This window comes from Haplochromis burtoni, unplaced genomic scaffold, assembly GCF_018398535.1.
Source record: "Haplochromis burtoni strain Fernald_Lab_line unplaced genomic scaffold, NCSU_Asbu1 Contig_134, whole genome shotgun sequence".
NCBI lineage: Eukaryota > Metazoa > Chordata > Actinopteri > Cichliformes > Cichlidae > Haplochromis > Haplochromis burtoni.
In genome coordinates, this window is record NW_024582495.1 from 32,635 (window position 1) to 57,240 (window position 24,606).

Here is a 24,606-nt window from a genome sequence, read left to right on the forward strand (position 1 = left end):
AACGAACACAGAGAAGATGGATAAAATGATGTTTGGAAAAACACACAGCTTATTTATCAGTTGAAAAGATCAACTTGCCGCATTGGATTCAAAGTTGTTGTTTTTTCTATCTAGTAATGGAAAAAGACCCAAACTGGAAAATGGAATACAGACTGGAGTTAATGGTGCTTCTTGTTTTGTTGATAACAGCTTCATCTATCGCCCTGAGCAGAAAAGATACCACAGAAGCCATGGTAAGAAAATACAAAACAAGCTGGATCTGCTGGAATATAATCTAAAATATTAATGTAAAAATCACAGTCTCCGAGTCTAGAATTTGCATACAATTCGCTGAGAATTAAAATAGAAATACTTGGAGCATGCACTGCTGTCCAGTTTTAACCTTACTTCCACAGAGATCAGCAGAAACTGGATTTTTAATTGTCTTAAGCTCACCAATGTCACTGTAAGGCCAGATCTCTATATAATTGGCACAAATGGAAGTAATTCCTCAGCTGGTAATGGAGCATCTATATTCAGTCAACCTCACCTCACCCATGCTGAGATTATTTAGTTTCAGTGACCAAAAATAGTCAAGTAACATGTCAAAAAAGAAAGAACAATTGTTTTAATCTGTTTAGTAGAGATCAATAATTTAATATCCCTCACACTGTCTACCATTCTTTTAGGTTTACTTAAAGAAGTATGGCTACCTGCACATCCCACTGGACAGTAAAGTTCAAGATTATTCACATGAGCAAATGGCGGAAGCTTTAAGGTTAACCATCTTATCAGTTTACATTGTCCTCATTTACTATTTAGACTTCATTTCAATTGAAAGTTCAAACTTTTTTTTAATGTCAGAATGTTTCAGAAAGTGACCAACCTGCAGGTATCAGGAAAACTGGATTTAGTCACGCTGGCAATGATGAATAAACCTCGATGTGGCCTCGAGGATTCTTTCGATAACAAATCTCTCAAATATCGAGTCCTAGGTAGGTAACGGTATACATATTGGATTTTTAATGTGTAGTTTATGTGCATATAAAGGATTTTGAATTATAATTTCACAGGTTACTGGCGTAAGAAAATGCTGACGTACCGCATTTACAATTACACTCCTGATCTGGGTCAGGGAAAGACTCGCATGGCCATCCAGAATGCTTTTAAGTACTGGAGTGATGTGTCACCTTTAAGGTTCAGAGAGTTGGATCAAGGAAGAGCAGACATCAAAATCTCATTTCACAGAAAAGACAAGACGTGTCCAGTACCCTTTGATGGCCGAGGTAGGACCAGCATATGAACAAAGAAACTCCAAAGTTTTGTGATCTGAGTGACTTCTGGTATTTAATTAGAATCCTTGCTTCATCTTTAGGCCGTGTTTTAGCGCACGCTGATGCCCCCGAGTCTGGCATTGTGCACTTCGATGAGGATGAACTGTGGACAGAAGGGAAGAGTTCTGGCTCCAACCTGAGGATTGTAGCAGCTCATGAAATTGGCCACGCTCTAGGCCTGGGCCACTCACAGTACTACAATGCACTGATGGGACCTGTTTACAATGGATACCGCTCTGACTTCAAGCTTCATCCAGATGACATACAAGGGATCCAAGCTTTATATGGTATTGCCAAAATGTTATTACAGCACCATATGAATATATCTTTGAAGTACTATTTATGCAACCTGCAATGCTATCCCTTTTCAGGAAAGCCAGAGAAGATTCCTGAATCCAGAAATCCAGGACAGTCAAGGCCAGGAGGAGTTATTCCAAATCCATGCAAGGCCACTGTGGATGCAGTTATGTTGGGTACAGAGACTCTGATGCTCTAATACAAATTCCTTTATATATGCTTTGCTCTGTATTTTGTTTAACAAAACAGGAAGATGCTTCTAAAGATATTTTTTCTCCTACATTTTGCCCCTGCAGGTCCTTTGCGTAAGACATACTTTTTCAGTGGGCAGTATGTGTGGACAGTGTCCAACTCTGACTACAACACTCCCATCCAGATTTCCGCACTGTGGAAGGAGCTGCCAGGAAGTCTCAGTGCAGCTGTTCACTCTCCGCGAACTGGCAAATCCTACTTTCTGAAAGGTTTATTCAGTAGTTTTATCAGCAGCGTTCAGAATGTTTAATTCCAGCTGTGTATTCTGTTTGGTGTGTTTTCTGAATTCAAGTGTCTTTCCTCTGCAAACATCCTTTCACAGGAGACAAATTATGGAGATACACAGGCTTCAAACTTGACCAGGGCTTCCCCAAACGTTTGTCCAACATCCCTGCAAATATTGACTCTGCTTTTTACTTCAATAAGAACCAGAAGATAATCTTTTTCAAAGTAAGATGATTTTCAGTCTTTTTGTTGTTTTTGATATCTGAACTCAGTCAATAATTTGCTCTTTATTTCAGGGCTCTGGATACTGGCAATGGGATGAAATTGCTCCGACGGATTTCAAATCATACCCTAAACCAGTTGGACAACTCTTCAAAGGGATGCCCAGCAACACTGATGCTGCACTAACGTGGACTAATGGTTATGTATACATATTTAAAAGCACCGAGTATTGGCGTGTAAACCAAAACTACCAAGCAGTGGAGAAGACCTACCCTCTCAACACTGCCTTGCGCTGGATGCAGTGTGATGACTGAGCCACCAGAGGCCACTGGGGACTCAACATTAACCTTATCTGCACAATGACTTGGTTTAATAACAGTGAAACAAGCTCACAGTATGGGTATTGGTTATGTGGGTGTGTGCAATGATATTTGCTTCTCAGTCCTGTCATGTTGAGAAAAAAAGGAATACTAAAGCTTCCACTTACCTAATTAAACTAACAAATAGACTAGTAACTAGTTAAAATAGTTATCTTTAATTATACATACTTCTGCTTCTCTTCCACTTTAACATTAAATAAACAGACCAATCAACCAGGATAACAGAGGAGAGGACATTAATCACAGAACATGTGAGGAATACTTCCCTGTAGCCTTCCCCCTGGTTGCATTTTATTGGTGTATGTGTACATTATGTCAGTATATTATATGAGTTATATCAAATGTTGTTAGGGTGCCCTTTTTAACGTCTGGCCACAAATGCCAGATAAAGGAGTCTTGGTAAAATCTAAACGAATCAAATAAAACTAAAACAGATTTTTGTGAAGCTCACGCTGCTCTTAACAAAGCAGGAGTCTTAAGAAGTCAGAGCAGGTGGAAAACACCTGTGTAGTTGTGCATGCAGTGTCTTTGAAGGATAAGGTCACTTTACCTGATAAGAAAGTCAACTTCAGACACGTGAACAAGATCAGCAGGCGGTTTTCACCACATGGAGATCTTCCAAATACCTAACTTCTGTGTTCACTTTTATTTAGGCACCAGTTTATTATAATTAATTAAAATGAAACTAAAAACTACAACTCGATGTGAACAATTGAAATAACTGAAATAAAAATCAGACTTTGAATAGGCTGATCGAAAATGATATTGTGCATTCAGAAAACTAAGAATTAATTTTGCTGCCGTGTGGTTCTATTGGAAACATCAGAAGACTTTGTTCTATGTGTTTTTCCGTGACCGTAATTTTTCGATTACACTGTTGTGTTCTAATATCTATTCTGGACTTCTTAGCACTTGCCCTTAACAAATACCACCCACATAAAAAAAAAGACTGTATTAAAACTGGACATCGTCAGAGCATAAAAAGCTCAATTGTGAAATGTGCAAACCAGCGGAAACTAGCTGAAGCTACACTGAAATGAAAACTTTAATTCAAAATGAAATGAAAATTAGAAGGAACAAAAAAATTGAAACTGTGTTTACTCAGACAAAAGACAACGGCTCAAAAATGTGAAAAATGTAATTTCCACTTTCTTTTAAAATGTCTGTGGAGAAGTTTTTTGCTACGATAAACATCATTCTGTACAAAAATGTCCATAATATCATTATGCATGTACAAGGACAATAAAGGGCTATTCTATTCTATTCTAAATCCTTGCACGTAAAGTGCAAAGTTAACATAGCTGAACAGTAGCGACATTAACTGAAAAAACAAAGGGTGGGAAAAAAGTGGAATTAACATTTAAACAAGTGTGAACAAAGGGAAGGTTAACCTTAAGAACAAAACTGACATATTCATACATTATAATTAAAACAATGTTCCAGAAATCTTGGACCCATTTTCATAGTGTTCATACACTTCTTGTTTTCTTCTTTTCTGCTAATCTGAACCCCACAACCATAAAACTGTACAGAACAAAGTGCATTGACCAAGTGGCAACATCCAGAAGGGACTGCAAATCGAAGTCAACACTGCAGTTCCTCAAGTGACCACTTGAAGCTGGCTCCGTAAAGTGAGTCTGTACTCAGAGACTCCAGTGTTAAAAGGCCAAAGTTTAGCTATGGCATATTTACAGTCTAGTACAAAAATGGCTTTGTTCTCTATAATTAAATCCCTCATAATAATTACAGGTTTTTTGAACTGTTTAAACTTTCAAGGCTGCCAGCTGTCTATTATCAACTCTGAAAAACTTCTCAAATCTGTTTGTATCTTTTGGAGCATTTTTAATACATTTATATACCAAATCACATGACTCGCTTAGCACTAATTATAAGGTATCTGTGTCTGCATGATGCATCCATGCAGTTTACGGATCAAGCTAATGGTAATATTAGTAGATAACTCAGCCCGTTTGTCCAAATTTGGTCACTTCTGATTCCAAAACATCCAACGTGCTAAAGAAATGCTGAAGTAAAAGCTTTAAAACTGGATTTAACATTTAGACACAAGAGGTTGTTGTTTGTGAAAGGTCAGAGAATGTAAACATGAATGACATCTCGCTCTGTAATACTGGCCAGCTGCGTTCTTCTTTTATAGCAGTGACAAAATGATGTACAGAAAACAGCTGTACAATTACTCCAAGAAGGCGTGTGGATTTTTTTGTGACCTAGTCATGATTTTTTGGAGGAGATACAGTTTCTGAGTCAAATGTATTTGTGACCTACAAATAGGAGAATTTTGATCTAGCCTCTCCAGAACAGATATCTTCAAAGAAGGACAACACACTAGAGGAGTATAGATGGATTAATAACAGTACAGAGCAGAGGAAAAGCATGTTTTATTTAACCTCTTAAAAATAAGGATGTAACCTTCAAAGATGAAACAACACATCATCTGGTTTTCAAATTCAAACTTGAACTCATAAACAACTAAACACACTCTTCACAGTTTTAATACCATCAGTGTTTTCGATGCTGCTGACATTCTTATCTTTGGTATGATTGCATAAACATCACGTTGCTGATTTAATGACTCTTAACATAAGACAATACCCAAAACAGCTGACTGTGAAGCTGTCTGATCAACATTTTATTGGTCTACCGTTCAGAATTATATGTTTTATGTATATCCTTGGTTTCATTGCATGTGCTGGCACACATTTATCTTTTGTAGCTGTAATGATTACATTTCAGTGTAATCTAGATGTGTTACTGATCTATGTATGTACACAGTGACATAAGCAGAGTGTTTAAGATTGTAATGATATTGCATGAAACAAAAGAACTCATCTGAGAGTTCTGAGAGCTCAAAGGATTTAGTAGTCATGGGCCTGATGCTGTGTTGAGGTTGCATTAATTTGTCTTGTCATCATTCAGGGGATGATCTCCAAGTACCTCATATCAGTCTGAGCATGCTGATTGTTATCTGATGAAGCCAGTAATAAGGATTCAAACCACAAGTTGAAACTGTGGAAAGGTGTTTGTGATGGTCAAAAATTCAAATGATTAATTATTCCTCAGACATATGTAACCTATAGTTGCTTGAAGCCATGTTAATCAAACTGTGAAGACTGGAGAGGAAGTGGTCAGAGGCACCATGGAGCCTGTTTCAAAGTCAAAGTCAATTAGAGTGTGTGTGATAGTGCTGACGGTGCTTTTAGAGGAGCCGGTTCCCATCTGACGCTCCTGAAGGCTCTGAAGATAACTCTGCAAGGCAAACAAAAGGAGGATGCACTGTTGTTAAACTGGCCATTTACCATGGAGACAAATTATACACAGTGAGAACCTAGAACAACTCGTGCTCCACAAAGCTGCAGTGGGCCTTGTTTACCAGTTCATGTATGAAAAGTGTGCTAATACTAATGTATACTTGTGTCATGTCAATTTTATTTATCTAGCATATTTTGAAAGAGACAGAAGATAACCCAAAGTCATTTCCTGGCAAACGTATTTACATCCAAGGTCTCCAGCAACCCAATTTCAAAACCCAAAACTACCTAAAAACTTAAATTAAAATACGATAAATAAAACAGCAACAGAGCAACATAAACAATTGTATACTTAAAAAAAAAAGAATTCAAAAACAAGAATAAATGATAAATAAAATCCATCCATCCATTTCCACTGCTTATCCCTGGTTGGGTCGTGGGGGTAGCAGAGAAGCCCAGACCTCTCTTACCCTAACCACCTCCTGAAAGGAGGCCATCATCTGATGAAGCCAAAAGAACCACATCATCTTCAAAAAGCAGAGATGAGATCATTAAACCACCAAAGTGGGAGCCTTCTGTCACTTGCCTAGAAATTCTGTCCATAAAAAGAAGTGCCCACCACAGCATATCCCGAGGGATGAAGTCGATTGCCTTCACAAAACAAATGTAAACTGATTGGGCAAACTCCTACTCACTCTTGAATATTCTTGAGAGGACAAAGAGCTAATCAGGAATTCACAGCCAGGACTAAAACTGCATTGCCCCTCCTGGATCCAAGACACAACCTATGGGTGGACTATCCTCTCCAGCACCCTGGCAAAGACCTTTCTGGGGATGCTGAGAAGTGTGATCCCCCATGACGCTGGAGCATGCTCTCCAGTCCCCCTTCTTGAGGAGAGGAACTACCACCCAAGTTCGCCAATTCAGAGACACTGTCTCTACCTTCCAAAGGCATGTTGTGGGTGTCAGTCACACAACATCCAGTGCCTTAAGAAGGAGTGGTTTAACTATCATGGTGACCTCACCTTAGTGATGGCCAAGTTGCCCCCTCATCCATCCATGTCGATGGGATTGATGTGATCCTTGAGGTATTCCTTCCACTGCCTATGTGCTGAATTGAAGTTTGCAGCTCCCACCTGCACTATGCACCATTTGAGTATAATACTGCTTTCTCCTCTTGAGTTGCCTGACAATTTGCCAGAAGCACTTTGGCAGCCCTTGATTGCCATTCAACACACATTGTGTCTGACCCCTCCTCTGGGTGGTGACACCACAAGAGGGTAGCCCTATATTTGTTGCTTCAGGCTATGCAAATTGGGAAATTGCACTGTATATCAGGAAGTTGCAGTAGTAAAGGTGGGAGGCAATAAAGCAAAGGATAACTAAATCCTTTAGGTACATAGCTAACTTTAATATTTATTAATGACTTAGAGTTGGTAAAAATGCTCTTCACAACATTACTGACTTGATTCTTATAATTCAAGGAAATAGCAATAAAAACATAAAGATTTTTTTACATTTTTGACTTATGTAGATATGGATAAACAACCAAGTGCCTTGGCATCTGTTATTATTATTATCTGGAATGGATAAATAAAATATGAACCAAAAAGCACATCAACCATTTGAATCTCAGCCACTGACCGGTGCCAGGACATCCCCAGCATAGCGTTTCAGGGGTGGAGGCCTCCGTTGGCGGTGATGCTGAGGTCTTCTCCTTGACTCTTTATTTGCATGTTTTTTTGCATATTTCTTCTGTTTTTTATGTGCACCTGGATGCATTAAAAGGGGAGAACAAAAAAACATAAAACATGAATACACAACATCAAATAGGGAGGTTGTGAATACAGCCTTGAGTTAGAGATTGAATTAAACTTACTTCCATTGTGTGACATTCCTTTGCCAGTAAACCACCATTGCACCAGCACTCCGGTGAGACTCAAAACAGGACAGATTCCAGTGACAGCCCAGTCAAACCAGCAGAGTGGTCGTGGAGCAGCTTGAGAAAATATATCATACACTTGATCTGGCAATACAAATGCCCCCACCAGGTAATCTGCACACAGCATGACTGCAGTTGCTCCAAACACAGAAGTGAAGATTATGCTGAATAGTTTCTGCCACTGGAGTGTAAAGACAGCAGCGGCCATGCTGGCAGCTAGAACAACACTGAGAGGCACCCAAACTGGAGTAAGGCTGTGAAATTGTCCAATAACCACCAAGATGGAGAGGGAGAGAAGGCTTCCCAGAAGTAAGCCGCTGATGAGGAGTCCCACAGTTGTCATTAACATGGTCAACAGTCCACACAGCACAGCCACACCAAGGCCAATGCCCGCCTTGGTCTCTGCCTGCAGCTGGGTGCTCAGTGCAGGTTCTTTATGGTACAAGAGGAGCATGGCTGCCGAGCTTAACAGGAAGCCTGAGAAGAACATGACCATCTTGAAGCAGCGGTATCCTGGGAGAGGGTAATAAAAGAAGGTTAGAACTAGCTCCAGTGTTAGTTTTAATACTGATTAATAAGCAGGCAAAGCATAGGCATCACTGGATCAATTAAGGAATATTGGTTTGTATTTGTAGGTTTTAGGTTTAGCTTATGTGCTTAGATCACCTAATATTTTTGTCATGTTTCTTCAGGATTTTGCAGGATGTAATGGGTTAATGTAACTACATTTTATTTGTTAGTAATGCAATAATGTAAAGCACCACACTTCAGTCATTTATTATGTCCCCTTAACTGTTATATTAAAGTTACAATTATGTAATTGTAAAAAATTGCATTGCAAAGATTCTTTTGTTAACTGTGCCCAAAACACATCAAACAAACATGTTTTTATTCTTCATAAAATCAAATAAACTTTATTAGTCTCAGAGTTGGGAAAGTCACATTCTTACAGCTGCAGTGTGAACAGAAATAAAGTGACGCACTGTAACTTAGCAATAATAATAATATCATTTTAGTTTTATTGTAGTTTTGGTGGGATTTTTAAATGTGCTTTGTTTTAGATGTAGCAGTTGGAGACCCAGCATGTCTGTCTGTTTCCCAGCTCTCCTCCCTCCCATACCCACTCTTTTCTCTCTCTCTCTCCTTTTCTTTTTCTGTCTTTCATGTCCTTTCTGCTTCAGCATAATATCCACATAGATAATAGCATGAATAATAAAAAATAAAATAAATAAAACAATAAGATTAACAAAAGGAGCCTACATAGAGCCCATAGTGCTCCTCTTGGGAAAGCAGATGTGTTTGGCACAACAAAGCATTCAGACCATGATTCTGCTTGCTACAAGGACAGGACAGATGTTTAAGAAAAGAAAAACAAAAACAATAAAAGAATCCATAAAAAACAGATTAAAAATGTGTATTATCCAAGGTAGATGAAATATTAGGTCCACTATTTATTTATTTTTTTACCTTATATGAGCCACAACAATAAGAGTTGATTGGATGACTCTGCAGATGCTGATGGTTCACACACTAAAATACCTTTTCATTCACAAATTTGTTCCAGCATTCATCTCCAGCTCCAGGTGGGGAGACTACAGTGATTGCTCTCGTTCCTTTACAGTTTTGTGGCTAATACCACAGGTTACCTTTAGTTATAGTGAGAGACATGTTTACTAGTGTCTATGAATACAAAATATATTTATTTTGTGATATGGAAAGGAGTATGGTGAAGACAGTTATGGCAATGTTTTAGATTTCTGATGAATTGTTTTGGGTGGATGGTTGTGGATGATAGTAGACAAAGCTCATTGTTTGCAGTGTAATTCTGCTGTACATTTGCCCAATGCTTCACATGACTCATTTGTATTCTGGTGTCCTTTGAGTCTCTGTGGGCAGGCCACTTGCATGTGCATGGCAATCACTAACCACAGAGTTGCATAAGTGAATACAACTATGACAGCACTCTCTTTGTCTGCACCACTAAAACGGCTTTTTTAAAATTCCCCATTATTAATTATTGACAGTTATACATTTCCTCACAGTGCGTTAGTGTTACTGGAAAAACAGACTTTGGCAGCATGTGTGTTTGCGTAATGTCACATGTTTTAGGCTGCAGGTCCTTGTGACACAACACTCTTTATCACACTCAGTTTTTGTGTTGATTGAATTTTTCTCTGCACATTTTCTCAGTGATACCAAATAAATATTGGTTTTAATACTGTAGTATATTTTCTCCCTGTGTAGCTCTACATAAAAACAAATCACTGTCAGTGCTGACAGGAGCAGACTTCAGCTTTAACTTTAGACCATGAGTGTGTAACAGGTAGCACTTCATACATGCTGTCTCTGTCAAATTCAGACACAGGACTACCCATCTGCCTTCTCTAGCTTTTGGGCTTATCCACCCTAAACCCCTGGCAGCCTGCAGACACCTGCCACTGAGGCTTTAAGCCATCAGGTGAGCTCTTGAAACATTTAAAAGCAGAGTGGATAGTTAGATGTAAAAAATTTAAGTAGTCTTTCCTTAAATTTGACGTTAATATCATTATGATTACGTACCGGAAAAGCAGTAGATGAGGCCAAATGAAAGGCAAACAGAGCACACAATAGATGGGATGACTTCATACTTCATATTAATCTCAAGTGTACATATGTCCACTTCACTTAAGCCAGCTCCTGGTTTCTCAGTAACATAGAGTGAAGTGAGTGCCATCTTGGAGGGTTATTACTTCTGGTGGTGAGCAGCTGGTGTGGACGTGAATCTGTTTTGCTCATTGAAAGGACAAAACTGGAACGGCCTGCATTTTGTATCCAGGGAAAGAGGAAGCTCCTGAACCAAGAGCATGTACTAAACTGTTTCCTGTTGTGCACCTGCAGAAAGAAAAGACTGTTTATGATTTCTACAGCAAAGACAAACACAGACCCAGTTCTATTTTTTCCTGCACTAACTTGAGATTTATTAAACATCAAGTCTCGTCTATCCCGGAAATTTCTCCAATGAAAACACAACTTCCATTCCATATGAGACATCATAAAGTTTTTAAATGAAGCATCAGTCATATTTGGGTGAATTTATGAGAGGATGTTGCTCTTTCCCATGCTCAATTCCCTGTTCAGGAACCAAAGGAGGAAACTGGGGTTCCCCTTGAGTTTGTCTTTTGTTCAAGAACAGGATACAGATGAGGAAATGACCTTGTGACTTGATGCCATCGTAATACGTATGTATTGTCCTGAACATGTGGTTAAGTTTAGTGCACAAGATAATGAAAAAAACAGCTCAACAATAATACAGTATATTCTATATGGTGGAATAGATGTACTCTAGCCTCTAGCATAAGTAAAACTAGCTAAAACAGTACAGAAACAAATGAGTTCTGCATTCAGAAAACCCTTTAAGTACATAGTGATTTAAAAGTTTGCATTCTGGAGAAGGACTGTAGCTTATAATTAACGATGCATCACTTTAATGTTGTGGATAGTTATTATGAATATTCAAAAGAAAAATATTTCCTGATTAATTTGAGTGAAATTGGGGTATACATTTCACTCAAAGATGGAGACATTTATGCAAAGCATAAACCTATTTTCCTCCACTAGAAAAACAGAATAGGATTACTTATAAGCTAAATTAAAACTATTTTGTTAGGTATTTTATACACTCATTATTAACTGCATAGATTGTGTTTACACACTCTTCATCTTGGCTTACAGTGCAGCCGTCTAGCTACAGGGTGTATTATTGTAAAGACTTTATAAGCTGTTCAGGCAGATCCTACAGTCAGCAAATGGAATTATAGGGGCTTTAGCAGGTGAGGGATCCTCCTGTCAACTCCTGTGTCCTCTTATATAGATAAAAGCACAAACACATTTTCTAGCAGCTAAATAATCCTTGTAACATTAAAAACATAAAAAAAATCACAGCTTCAGTACAGGAAAAGTCACTAAAATAATTATTTTTCTACTAGTTTGTGAGATTCAGTGACAAAAAAATGTTTTGTTTTCATTGCAGAAACAGTCAGTATGATTATCTAGAGAGCTGAACAGAATAACTACAAACAATAAAGAAACCACAGTCTCTTAAATGAAAACATAATTTTAAAAATTCTGTGACCTACCTCAAATGCCACATATCTTCACACTGTAGAAGTAAGCTTTCTGCGAAAAACAAAATATCCTCATTAGCTGTTAACCCCAGGGAAGAAGAGAGAGGTCCGTAGTTTTGTCAAAAGTTTATGTTGTTCTCTCTGAGAGCTGTGTGTGAAATCAATGTCCACCGCAGTAAGTCCCTCATCTGTGCTTGTGAACAGCTGACGCCTGACTCTGAGAGAGAGAGAGAGACCATCTGCCCCCAGCGTCAATACAAAGCTGCTACCAAGTCCAAGGCCGGACCAGCTGAGAGTTCAACTCTCACTACCCAGGATCCTGCTGGAGCCACAGCAAAGTTCAGAGTTTATTTCAGTCAGTGTGACTTTTCATTAAATTCAGTTTGCACTAAAACAATATTGTTTTAGGCTCTGATTTGTGTTTATTCATAGGATCTCCCCACAAAAATGTAATTTAATCCTTTTCATGATGGGTTGCAAACAGTATTCTAAATGTGTGTGTGTGTTTTAACCATGTTAAAGTGGGTGCCTTTAAAGTTTTAGTGCTATATATAATATGAACCTGCATTAAAATTTGTGAAGGTACTTGTGGTCTTAAAGGGATGATGCATACTGACTTAAGTGATCCCTGAGCTTCTCCTCTACTGCCACCATGAGGTTGACATTTAACAACAACTTTTAGCTATACTTTGTTTTTAGTGCTAATCAGAATCTTAGCATGCTAAACTAAGGTGGTAGCATGCAGGCAACATTATGCCTACAAATCTCAATAAGTCAAGATTTGAAGGAACTGAGCATGAGTTATTGAAATTTAGAGTAATAATGTATTTGGTAATTAGACTGCAATGAAGCCACATAGCATAGTGGAGTCCAACAATGGCAAGGAATAGAAGAGGACCCTCCTGGAGTTTAGACGCTGGTGGTGGCAGAAATGGTCAGGATGACGTGGAGATGTAGAGGAGGCAGGAAGTAAAAGTCTGAAAGGCAGAATGACAGGAGAGCATTGAGATTTAAACTATGTGGAACAGAGGCTGACTGGCTCCCAGAACGCAGGTGAGAAAAAGACTGGGCCAGAGTGATGACAACATATATATATTTGACTGCGTGGGAAAGAGGAAGTAATGCAGAAAAAAGAGCAGCGTGAATGCAGGCAAATGAATGACCAGAGAACTTCCTTATTGAACTTACTGAGCTCATATCTACATCTGGACTGCAATTGCTAAAATGAATGTTTTATCTCAAAGCTGCATGCTACATAGGGGACCTACATGTGTCGTTGTATTTTGTTCCCTGTTATATTTGTTGCTTTCTTTGTGTTTGTGCCCTCCTTGTGCCCTTGTCTCTGCCATCAGGGCTTGTCTTCATGGGTCATTGATAGTTCTTTGTTTGTTAGCTACTTCCTGTTTTACTTTGAAGGTTGTTTTTTTCTTTTGACTTGTTTTGGTTTCACTGTCTGCTTTTGTTCCTTTCCCTCCTTTGGGATTGTCTGTGCTGTCATCACTGTCACTGTTTTTCATTGTTTTCCTTTGTGTTTCTCTCCTACCTGAGCCTAATGACGACTAACCTGCCCTGTTTTCCTTTTTACCTTTATCAATTTCTCAGACTTATCGTGCATTTTTTGAATTGTTGTTTTATTTTTCTGCTTTGTATCTTCCTTGTTTTTGTGCTTTCTGCTGGTGTGCATTTGCATGATTCTCAGAAAACTCCACTGCCTGAAACAATTCATTCTAGCGCTTATCAATTTCCCTTCAACCCACCTCTCTTTTTATCACCTGCCCTGATAAACGAAAGATGTAGGACTTCCGTGCGCTCAGACAGGGCTCTGTGCCATAGATGATCATTTAATGATATCTGCAAACTGATGTCTAAGAGCAGAAAAAATTAAACTACAGACAGTGGCTTCATTATTTGAAATTTTGGCCATTTTTAATATGAGCAAAACAACAACAGTCTCCTTTAAAAGGCACTCTGCATAAATATAAAAAACATAAACAAGAAAATTTGTGAGGCAGGTAAGTAAACGGTAGTTAAAAAAGAATAGTTTAAAATGTTTATTCACAAATACACAATAATGGTCTAAGGGGGAAGCACAGCAACATGGTGCTTAGCATTGTTGGCAGACAGCAAGAAGGTCCTGGTTTCCAATCCAATGTCTTTCTGTTTGGAGTTTGCAGGTTCTCCCTGTGTCTGCATGGGTTCTCTGTCCAGGTACTCTGACTTCCTTCCTAAAGTCATGCACTTAGTGGGTTTACTTTAATTGGTAATTCTAAATTACCCAAAGGTGTGAATGGTTGTCTGTCTCTATGTGTTAGCCCTGCAGTAGACTAGCAGCCTGTCCCGGGTGTACCCTGCCTCTCGCCCTATGGCTGCTGGGATAGGCTCCAGCCCCTGTGACCCTGAGTTGGATAAGGGGGAAAGAATGGATGAATGGATGGATGAATGAATGAACGGTCCAAGGGGAGGCAGGTGCAGAGTGGGCAGACATATATCCAAACCAGAGGAGCCTGGAGGCATTGGTCACTGTCTGATGCACTGAAAGAAGATCTGAGATATTAGGACAACACACTTCAAACTTTTAAAAGTAGACAGGAAATACCACGAGGGGGCCTGAAAAATGCTGCCACACACAGTCAGTGCCACATAACTGGCAGAAAAATCTTGCAAAAAGTAGATGATGAGTGACCGACTGCAGGTGTACCAACCAGGAAGCCAGAAGAGACTGGTCGAAGCTATGCCTCCAGGGGGGAGGTGCTGACAACACGAGCGAAATGGAAGGAGAAAGAGAGAAGGGAGGCAGTTCAGCACTGGAGGTAAAATCAACCATAACAATGATGCAGCTTGAAATCTATGAGAACAGTGCAAAGATGATCAGGGAAATTATTTAAGGCAAATATTTCATACTTCAGATAGAAATCAAGGTACTGTAAAAAAAATAAAAATAAAATAAGACAGAGGGGGAAAAAAGTAAACAGTAACAAAGGGAGTGAAGAGAGTGAGACGTAGGGGAGCAGGTGCGTTTTACTGAGGAGGTCAAGTGAAGTAAAAATTAAGGCTGTAGGGCAAGTGCAGAAAGTAAGTTGATATATTTTAGCTGTTTTTTATTGTTATCAAACCTGAATTGTATACATCGATATGTATGCACAGGCTTATTATGAAGCTATAGTCTCAGTATATTTTTTATTCTTTCATTAGTACTAAGATTGGTCTGCATAACTGGTTCTTTATTAAATAGTAATAATATTTTCATTTTGCTTTCGGCAACAAATCAAAATGAAGCTGTGCTCATTTTCACATATACAGAGAAGGATTTTAGTCCAAGCACGACTAGTTAGTGGGTTTATTTTTATGTCTCTTCTGCTTTCAGATGCCACTGAGTTCAAGTTTATTTCATTATTTCTGTGGGAGAACTGGGCCAAGGCAACAAATTCAGACAAACAAGATGCCACACTTGTCAAATCGGATAATCCTTTATTTTCAAAAGACAGTCTCGCCGAGTATAACGTTTTAGTTATTACATTTTCCCTCCACAGGCTGGCATAGTAAGAGCATGTACTTACTGTGAGATTATGTAGTAAGTTAGCACTCAATCAACAGGGATCTGCTCCGGGCAGTTTACAGTGCAGCAAAAGTCTTATTTATAGACACACGAGCAGAAACAGCAGAGTGTGAAAAAAACACTCACCTCAAGTCAGCGGCTGAGTTATGGCACAAAAATCAGATGTCAGGGGAGATGGAGCAGATTAATCATGACAGCAGCCATGGCCATACAACTGCGGGACACCGAGATGCAATAAGGTTGACACAGGCAGTGAAATGGAGCTGTCATTCAGAATTAAGTTCCTCCAGTGAGACGTCTAATAAGGACAGTACCAGCTTGTCATGCTTTCATTGGTCTTATATGTCTTTTGTCTGCTTTGGCAGATCAAACAACACCATGCTTTTTAAAACTTAAGATATTAGATGAAAACTGACAAAAGAGCTTGGTGATAAAAGGTGGAAGGTTGTTTATTTTTAGCAGTGCCGATATAGTGGTTCAGCTTTAGAGACGGTATTGATGATCTGTCGGTCGGTTTGTCGCCTTCTTTCGCCCAAAGGGAAATCTTGTACAGATGTTTATGTTGTCCAGATATTGAATTCGGGCGTCTTGTAGAGCCACCACAAAACTGACATTTATGATTTATGATAATTTTGAGTGAAATGTCTCACCAGGTATTGATTGCTGTTTTGCACCTTTGTCATTCTGTTCCTCTCAGAGTGGTTGATTAATCAGACATTTTTACCTTGAGCCACCGTTGAGCTACCGTGACTTTTATAATCAAATGTCAGCAAAGCCACAACTGCAATTTGTATTTAGTGCCATAGCTTCCCATCTTGTACTGATGAATAAGACATACAATAGAAGTTAAGAGATACCTAAAGTAATCTGTAAGAATACTGGATTTTAGTTTACTCCTTAAGGTGTTCAGTCTAAGATTCCCGGATATCCTGAACATGTTTTAAAGGTCCCAGGTGGCACAAAGTGTAATTAACGCAGCAATAAACTAGGTATACAAACTTTTATTTTAAATGATAACCTGTAGGCTAAGGTGATGACTTTGTCTGACATCGAGAAGACACTTCTTGCTAAGAGCGCTCAGCACTTTACAAGCATCCGCATCTTAATAATCTCAGGACTACACCACTGACTATAACATTTACATCACAGTGGTCAGGCTCAGGTGTAACAGCTTCGTAACAGTATGTGCAGTATTGCATGTCATGTCGTATCCGTGTGCAATAACCTGTAGACATCAGGTGCAATAGTCGTATTTATTATTTTATTTTTACAGCACAGGATTTGATGCTCCTATCAGAGTACTTTGCAGTTATTGTAGACAGAGGTGGGTGATTTATGTGTAAGTGTGGAAATGGGTGTGACATATTGGTATTTGGCGTGATCACACAAGCATGTGAGGATGTCTAATTGTTATTTGCATGTATTGTTTTTCCAGCATGAGTGTGTGGGTGTGTGGAAACATTGATTTTCGTGTACACAGCAAATTTTGTAATGGCAATGACAATAAAAACGTATATTATATTATTGATTACAAATTTTTTAGGCTGATGTTAAGTAATAAAGTTTAACAAACATTGGTTTGACTTGCAGGTTAATGTGTAGCTGTCTATGAAAAGCTGCATATTAGCAGCAGGGGCTGCCGGAACCAGATGCCACATGTAATGATCTGTGTTTGTAATGTGGTTTGTTATGTTTAAGGTCTCATTGTTGGGGAACAAACACCTGGTTCATCTGCACCTCAGTTCTGCCTCAAGGCTTCTGCTATAACCCAGCCACTACTGTTCATTCTCATGTGCCACATGATAGATGTTTTTTTTCTTTCCCGCCCACCCCCATTAGCACCAGCTCTCCTGAGATCCTCCATATACTCATCTACCCTTGTAGCATCTGCAAAAACATTCACTGAACTCTGTTGGGTTCAAGCCATCATCAAGTTTTGTGTTCATACATAAAAACTAAGAGAAAGAGTGTATGCATGTCCTAATTTGGACAAGGATTTGTGTAGATGTGAGACTATAACCTCAGGTTTACATCACTAACTGGTATTTTTGAGAAAATGCACTTCAGACCATTTTAAGGGGCAATGCAAAACTAATGTAACTTGTAGTTTAAAAAGTTAGCTTCTCCATTGAGTTACTGAGTAATGAACTGCCTCATTGATGTAGTCCACAAATATTGTGATCGGCCTGTTCAGTACTGTTCAGTTCAGTACCTCTACATTTTCAGCTCGTTTTTGCAGATTCTTTTTTCACACTTTTTGAATTTATCAGTGACAGAATAACAAGTATTGCTTTAGTATAGGGAATAATAATTATAGCCTCCATATAAGGATTCACATATGTCAGCAAATTGCACACTCATGATAATGTTGGCTTATTTGCATTAAAGCAGACTTCTATTCTTTGATTACAAACCATAATATAAAATAAAAACAAAAGTCTTTTCAGGAAATTTACACTGCAAGGTAACTGCTGTTCAAGATATGAGAAAAACCCAGTGATTTAAAAAATTCCCCGTGAGCAATATTTGGCAACAGTGAAGAGTAAAAAGCAGCGATACAGGTAAGAGAAGAATTGTAGTGAAAAATTCTCCCCTCAAGGCACATATAAAATATTCATTTATAGCACTCTACTGATGTTTCTGTTGGTCCCAAAGGAAAAAAAAAATACAATCAATCGATTCATAAAAACTTCAGAGTGAGTGTGTGTTTTTCAAGACTGTTCTGATTGCAATGCAAGATGTATTGATCCGGGTTGACTGTTTCTCAGAGAGCGGTGTTTGTACCCAGAGTGCTTTGAACACCCATTAGAACTAGGTTTTACTGGTTGTGAATTTTGGCAGACAAAAAGCTGTGGTCAAAAAGCATATATAATTTGATTCTGGATGTGATTTGACGACTCCACTCTTCTTTTGCATGTGATATTCATCAGTATCTAATGCTGTCATACACTTTATTGTACTGTTCCAAAGGCTAACTGCTTTTTTTTGTCCATCAGGCAACAACAATACACCCTTAGATGCAACATTACTTAGTTTGGCCTACTTTTGTAATTTCTATGCGCTCTGCGTTGTTGCCTCAGGCCCCAAAATGTCCTGAAAAAAAAAAAAGAAGAAAATATTCAACTATTATTTTACCTAAATCATGAGTATAAATCATTTTCAAACTTTATTATCAGTGTTCACATATTTTAATAGAAAACCAGTATTTGTTTAATTATATATAAGAACACTAGAACCTATTTAACACTTCAAATAATAATAGCTCATCAACACTACATCAACACACAGCTTTTTTGTGTAGGTCTAACACTATCAGACAGTTTTAGGTATAAATGTGGACATCATGGATCTACTTTGGTAGTGGCGGTGACACTGACAGAGTATGCGTGACCGCTCTGTTTGAAGAATATCCATCCTCTGATCCTCTGTAGCCGAGCTGAGACAGCTCAGGAGCATCTTTGGCTGCAGACTCATCCAGACAAGTGTCTTAATGCGCTCAGGGGGATCCTCGATGCCATCAGCCATCAGACTCCACAGCACAACACCCTGCACATCCAGACACCACTAAATCGCAAACATCTACCTTTCAGTTGAATCATCACAGATATTGCACATACAAACAGAATGTTTCCTGTGTGTATATATATGGATTTCATTATTCTGATTTGTCATGTTTTATTTGATATACAGGTATTTATGGACAGTTTTTATTTGATACTGCAGGGAATCAGTAAAAGTACATGTTGTCAGCTGGTTTAAAACATTGTCTGTCTGATGGGTATTCACGTGAAGCAGCATTAGGCAGAACTGCGAATGCACTTACAAGACAAACTACTGCATATTTTAATTTACCTTTAAAATTCTTATCTAGGTTAAATGACCTGCTTCACTCACGTTTGTGTGTGCTTTAGAATTTTATGTATAAATTCACGCAATAATATTGTCTCAAACATAAATATGAACATACAGCAGGGTCTCATTAAAGTTCACATTACAACACCTTAAATACCGTTAATCAACACTGAAATGTTTCCACTCGATCATGGTGAAAGCACATCAACTGAAGCATTCTGTATGCTGTCATAGTGTGCCATGTTCAATGCCACATCTGTATCTTCACATATTAATGCACATCTTCAGACATGTTAAAAAAAACATCATATACGTCATATAATTTTCTTTTTTTTTGAAGGCAGTAAAAAAAAGTCTTACAATTTCTAAACATTTGTCTTTAATCTCAAAGGAAATCATCAAAAAGACAGCTCATGAGGAAAAGGCACCAGCATTGCTCAGATCAGACTCTTACAAAGCTGCTTATTAATGTACATCTGCAGTTGGGCGATCGTGATTCAAGAGTTGGGTGTTCGACTTGTAATTGGAAGGTTGCCGGTTCAAGCCCCGGCTTGGACAGTCTCGGTTGTTGTGTCCTTGGGCAAGACACTTTGCCTACTGGTGAGGGGCCGATGGCGCAATATGGCAGCCTCACTTCTGTCAGTCTGTAGCTTACCTTCACCAGTGTATGAATGAGTGAGTGAATGAATAGTGGTATTGTAAAGCGCTTTGAGGGGTCCTGAAAAGCGCTATATAAATGCAATCTATTATTATTATTGCAGTGGTAAAACTACAGAAAGATCACACAAAGATCTTTGTAGATACTTTGCCCAACGTGTTAATACTGTGTTGTTTCATGCAGATCAAATAAAAGAGAATCGGTGATAGTCATGACTTTCCTACACAGGTTTGATTTTTAAAGAAAAGGGAATATCTAGCCTGTAAAGTGAAATGAAATGCTTGTCACACTGATTAGCTGCTCATGATCAAATGTGACTCATACCTTTATAATGGCTCTCTGTGTCTGAAGTAAAAGTCATTAATCTTAACCCTGAAGGCTGGCAATAAAGCAACAGACAGACCTGATTCTAACTGAATTCACTCTGATCATTTTGGTAGTCGTAGAGCTTACAGAGTACCTTATTTAAAGGGGGCGGGGCTAAGGGTGGGGTTTGGATGGTGTGTCAAACCTCACCCGAACTGTACAAAAAAGATGTGTGAATTTTCAACCAGTTTTCAGGAAATTTTATTGGATTTTATGCATGAATGTAAATTTTCTGATTTCTCTTGAGCCTGCAAAAGGTTGTTAGACACCTCCCATGTCACTGCATTTAAAACAAATCTTGGAAATGCCCCTAATTAGAAGCAGATTTTATCATTGGCTACCTAATGTTGCAGATTTAACATATGTTGTTATTCAAGGTCCAGCCCAAGTCATCAGGTTATGGCATGAAGTGAAAAAAAAAAGACATTAAAACTAGTTGTTGTTATGGCTGCTGTTCAGATACTTCCAGGTTGATTCAGTCATTTGAGGAAGGTTCATATGCAAAATTAACCATTTGACCACAGCCCAGGAATACACTATTCATCCTCTTGTGTGTGGTAGACTGGCATCCTGATGTCCTGCTCTCAAAGTTCCTCTTAATCAGTATGCACACCTGTGACTCACCTACTCATCATCATGCAGAAAAGGTACCCTGGTTTTTGAGCTCTTCTCTACTACATTGTTTTCACTACTTTACTGATAGCCATGCCAGGCCTCTTGTTCTGATGCAATTTAGTTTGCACTTAAGTTTCGATCACACTTTCCATGACGGCGAGTCCGCTTCGTTCCACTCTTGTCCACTCAGGTGCAAGTGATGTAAATTTCCCCATCAGATGATGATCTGTGTGCCTTTTTTCTTTTTTTTGTGATCCTCTGGACTTGGCTACAGAGAATTTATGCTGTAGTGTATCACTTAAACATGCACCCCAGGCAGCAGACTTCAAGCAAACTTCAAGTGAAGAAGGAAGTATGAGAGGAAAGTCTACTCGGGATTCAGGTCTACAGGTGTCCATGTCTGCAGTTGAGTATAATCAAGGCTTTAGTGTCTGCTGTTTATACCAAATCAGTTCGTCTTTACAAACCATCCAATCTTTGCCAAGCAAACCTTCTCCAGCTCAGCTTCAGCCACTCTGCCTTTTCCATCAGACCTCTGTCCTCCCACATGCTCCACAGCTCTTCACATTGACCTCTTCAGCAGATTTGTTCTATCAAGTCTTGATTATACTCCATTGCAGACACAGATAGCACAGATAGCTGGAGACCAACAGTCAAGTGGTCATTCCTGTTGTATTTCTTTGCTTGGGGTCGACAACCTGGGCCATATGTGCAGCTGGTGACTTGTAATAAAAATTCATATCATAAAAATGATGGTTCAGTAGTGGTAGCATGTTGCTACTACTCCATGGGCAGCTTTGAAATGTGTATCTAATGTATGTACCTGCAGAGATGCGTATGCTCTTCTTGGTCCATCAGCCAGCTGTGGAGGAGAGTGACGTTACAATGCTGTGAAAAATGTACCTCCTTCCTGATTACGTATTTTTCTGTATTCTTTAAATTTTTTAAAATATTAGTGAAAGCTAGCCTGAGTAAGGGAAACGTTTAGAGGATCCTCAACAACTAACCTCAGTATCGCTGTCATCAGACAGACGTGAGTGTCACTGACTCATATCGGATTTCTTTTTACCAAGTTTTACAGGTTCCTCCAGAATAAACAGACATGAACATGCATTTTATATCTACTGACATCTAGTGGTGAGATTTTACACACTGTAACTTTAAGGTAAGCTTTCATGATTTAACAATAAGAAAGAGACCATGGGAGAGTTCCCCAGTAAAAACCACTGCTGACCAAAAATAACACAAAGACTCATATTTTTTTTCTTTCTTTCCTCTTTTTTTCTTCTTTCATTCCTTTTGTATGGATATTTTAGTTGTTTAAATACAGAAAAAAGAAAAATGCACATAGTGACAAATTGTTGAAGTTGATGGTATTGTACAGTGATTCCTAAATGTCAATTTAAAAAAAAGTAATTGGGTCTTTTTCAGTTTAAACCTTTTGCAAACATATATGAGATTCTTTTTTTTTTCTTTTCTGCCTGTCCCATTTGGCTCTTTTGCCATCAGAATTATTGTCTAAAGGCAAAGAAAGATACCCAACGGATTTACTTTACCAAATTGACCATCCCAGCCTTGCCATAATGGTCCATTTGATTCACCTTTTATTGTTTAGACTCATATTTTCCAAAAAGCATCTTGATTATTTGGGAAAATATTCTGTTGTGATCAGACAAAAATTTAACTTTTGGGAAGGTTTGTGTCCCATTAAATCAGACGTAAATCTAACATTTTGCAAAAAGAACATCACATAAACAATGAAAAAAAAACACAATAGTGGTAGTGTGATGGTTTGGGGTTGTTCAGGTTCAGTGATATTTCAAATTAAGCATTGTTCTACTTCAACCTTCACCAAACCCCTGGTGCAAGAGGACTGCAATAAAAGTCACAGACTTGTAACATCTGGCATCTACTGTAGTAACATTTATGTGTCTTATTGTGTGTTACTTAATAAGTCATACCAAAGGTTCTACATAATTCAACAAATTTTCCTAACTGTAGGTACTTTTCATCACTATTTTAGTATTTTATTTTACCAACAGTATCTATATCAGTATCTGGTAACATTATAATAAAATGGCCACTGCCTGCCACAGGCACAGTGAAATGTGTTGTAATGTACCAGTTCCAGTAAATCCGTGAAGCCAGTTTTGGAAGAATTTGATCTAAAACAAGTGAGGGCATTAAATTAAAGCACAACTTAAACATGTTGACTGTGATTATGATACAGTCATAGATGGAAGGAAGAGGGTTTCACAGACAAACACAAAGAGTTGTTCAGCTCCTGTAAACATGAACAAACAGTACAGCTGCGATACAGCTGCATACTTCTTACCCATCATTACTTTAATCTATAGTCCAGGAATGAAGTTCAGGCCGTCTCATAGCAACCTCACCCACAACCTCCACATTCAGTCAGGTCTCTGATGCTAATCAGACCCTGATTCTGAGAGGCTCATCACATGGTAGGAAAACTCACAGGGGGATATATGATATATTCTTTCAGTGTATATATCCAAGCAGTATGAATTGTATTTGAGCTGCAGAGATGAGGGAAAGATTCAGCCTGTGTATTTGTTTGATGTAAAAAGCAGTGCAAAATATCACACTGAAAATTTTTACGAGTCCTATTGAGTACTCAATCTGTTCATACAAGGAAAAGTAAACAAAAAAAGAATTTAAACATTATTATTATTATTATTATTATTATTTAAAAAAGTGGAATTCCAAAGGGAAAACAGAAAATATGACAAAGGAAAAGACAAGACTGTATACATGGAGGACTAATTACACAGTGATACAGATGTAGGAACAGGGCTCGGTTGGAAAAAATTAAAGCCAAACAACCACTCACAAAGGAGTAAACTCAGATAAAGGAAGTAAAAGCACAGAAGACTCACAAGGAAACTCAGTTACTATAACAAAAGCAGCCAGAGAAGACAACTCCCCCTGAAAACTTTAATGTTTTATGATGTTTTTATTTCAACATGCTGACATTAGCCTGTTTTTATAACAACATGCCAGTGTCTAACTTTTGACTTATGACACTAAAGCATTAAATACTAAATGGTATATTTTATTATCTTTACCCATGTGAGCGAGCAGAGCTGACTGAAGTCTTTGGCTTTTATAAGCCAGAAAAACTTGAGATTTGAAGATATATTCATACAATGTGGGTTTAGGGTATTATTGTAGGGAATAATAGAGAGGTAATTGTACTGAAAAAATAAAAATAGTGTTGTATAATTCTCTCCATGCCCTTTCATATCATATATTATTCTCAATATGGCTTTATAAAATTTAATTTCAAGGTCAACATTGAGACTAGTTGCTTGACCCGATTTTCATCAAAATTAAATCAGCTCGAGCCTTTATTACCATTTACAATCACACAAAATCTGACCACACTCCCTGCCTTTGGTGGGGGAGAACAAACCAGGAATATGAAGCCATAAACACAGAGATAAGTCAAAGGGAGGCACAATTAATTAAGGAGTAAAAATAAAGTCAAAACAAGATTCAATGAATTTTTGAATTAAATGCCAGGACACATCAGCTG

The 24,606-nt window shown here is 38.3% G+C and overlaps 2 protein-coding genes across 2 annotated transcripts; one reads left to right on the top strand and one right to left on the bottom strand.

The window, feature by feature from the left end:
- Positions 1-4,991, top strand: LOC102292790 (matrix metalloproteinase-19). The gene is made up of 9 exons (XM_005930613.2): positions 1-233; positions 669-757; positions 844-974; positions 1,053-1,265; positions 1,355-1,600; positions 1,685-1,786; positions 1,907-2,071; positions 2,185-2,312; positions 2,384-4,991. Exons 1-9 carry the CDS (start codon positions 117-119, stop codon positions 2,621-2,623), a joined length of 1,431 nt encoding a protein of 476 aa, XP_005930675.1. The 5' UTR covers positions 1-116; the 3' UTR covers positions 2,624-4,991.
- A 76-nt stretch (positions 4,992-5,067) lies between these two features.
- Positions 5,068-12,250, bottom strand: LOC102293099 (transmembrane protein 198). The gene is made up of 5 exons (XM_005930614.2): positions 12,013-12,250; positions 10,457-10,768; positions 7,835-8,410; positions 7,600-7,727; positions 5,068-5,953 (listed from the first exon to the last, which is right to left on the bottom strand). The coding sequence occupies exons 2-5, from the start codon at positions 10,608-10,610 to the stop codon at positions 5,804-5,806; spliced, it is 1,008 nt and encodes a 335-aa protein (XP_005930676.1). The 5' UTR covers positions 10,611-10,768; positions 12,013-12,250; the 3' UTR covers positions 5,068-5,803.
- Between the last annotated feature and the right edge of the window lie 12,356 nt (positions 12,251-24,606).

What these genes read in the sequence shown, in the direction of transcription:
- LOC102292790 (XM_005930613.2), top strand. Translation starts at nt 117, where the DNA reads ATGGAAAAAGACCCAAACTGGAAAATGGAATACAGACTGGAGTTAATG. An exon ending in AAGATACCACAGAAGCCATG is followed by an intron (nt 234 to 668) that starts GTAAGAAAATAC and finishes CCATTCTTTTAG; the next exon opens with GTTTACTTAAAGAAGTATGG. An exon ending in AGGGATCCAAGCTTTATATG is followed by an intron (nt 1,601 to 1,684) that starts GTATTGCCAAAA and finishes ATCCCTTTTCAG; the next exon opens with GAAAGCCAGAGAAGATTCCT.
- LOC102293099 (XM_005930614.2), bottom strand. Translation starts at nt 10,610, where the DNA reads ATGGCACTCACTTCACTCTATGTTACTGAGAAACCAGGAGCTGGCTTA. An exon ending in CCTCATCTACTGCTTTTCCG is followed by an intron (nt 8,411 to 10,456) that starts GTACGTAATCAT and finishes ACCCTCTCCCAG; the next exon opens with GATACCGCTGCTTCAAGATG. An exon ending in AGGAATGTCACACAATGGAA is followed by an intron (nt 7,728 to 7,834) that starts GTAAGTTTAATT and finishes TAATGCATCCAG; the next exon opens with GTGCACATAAAAAACAGAAG.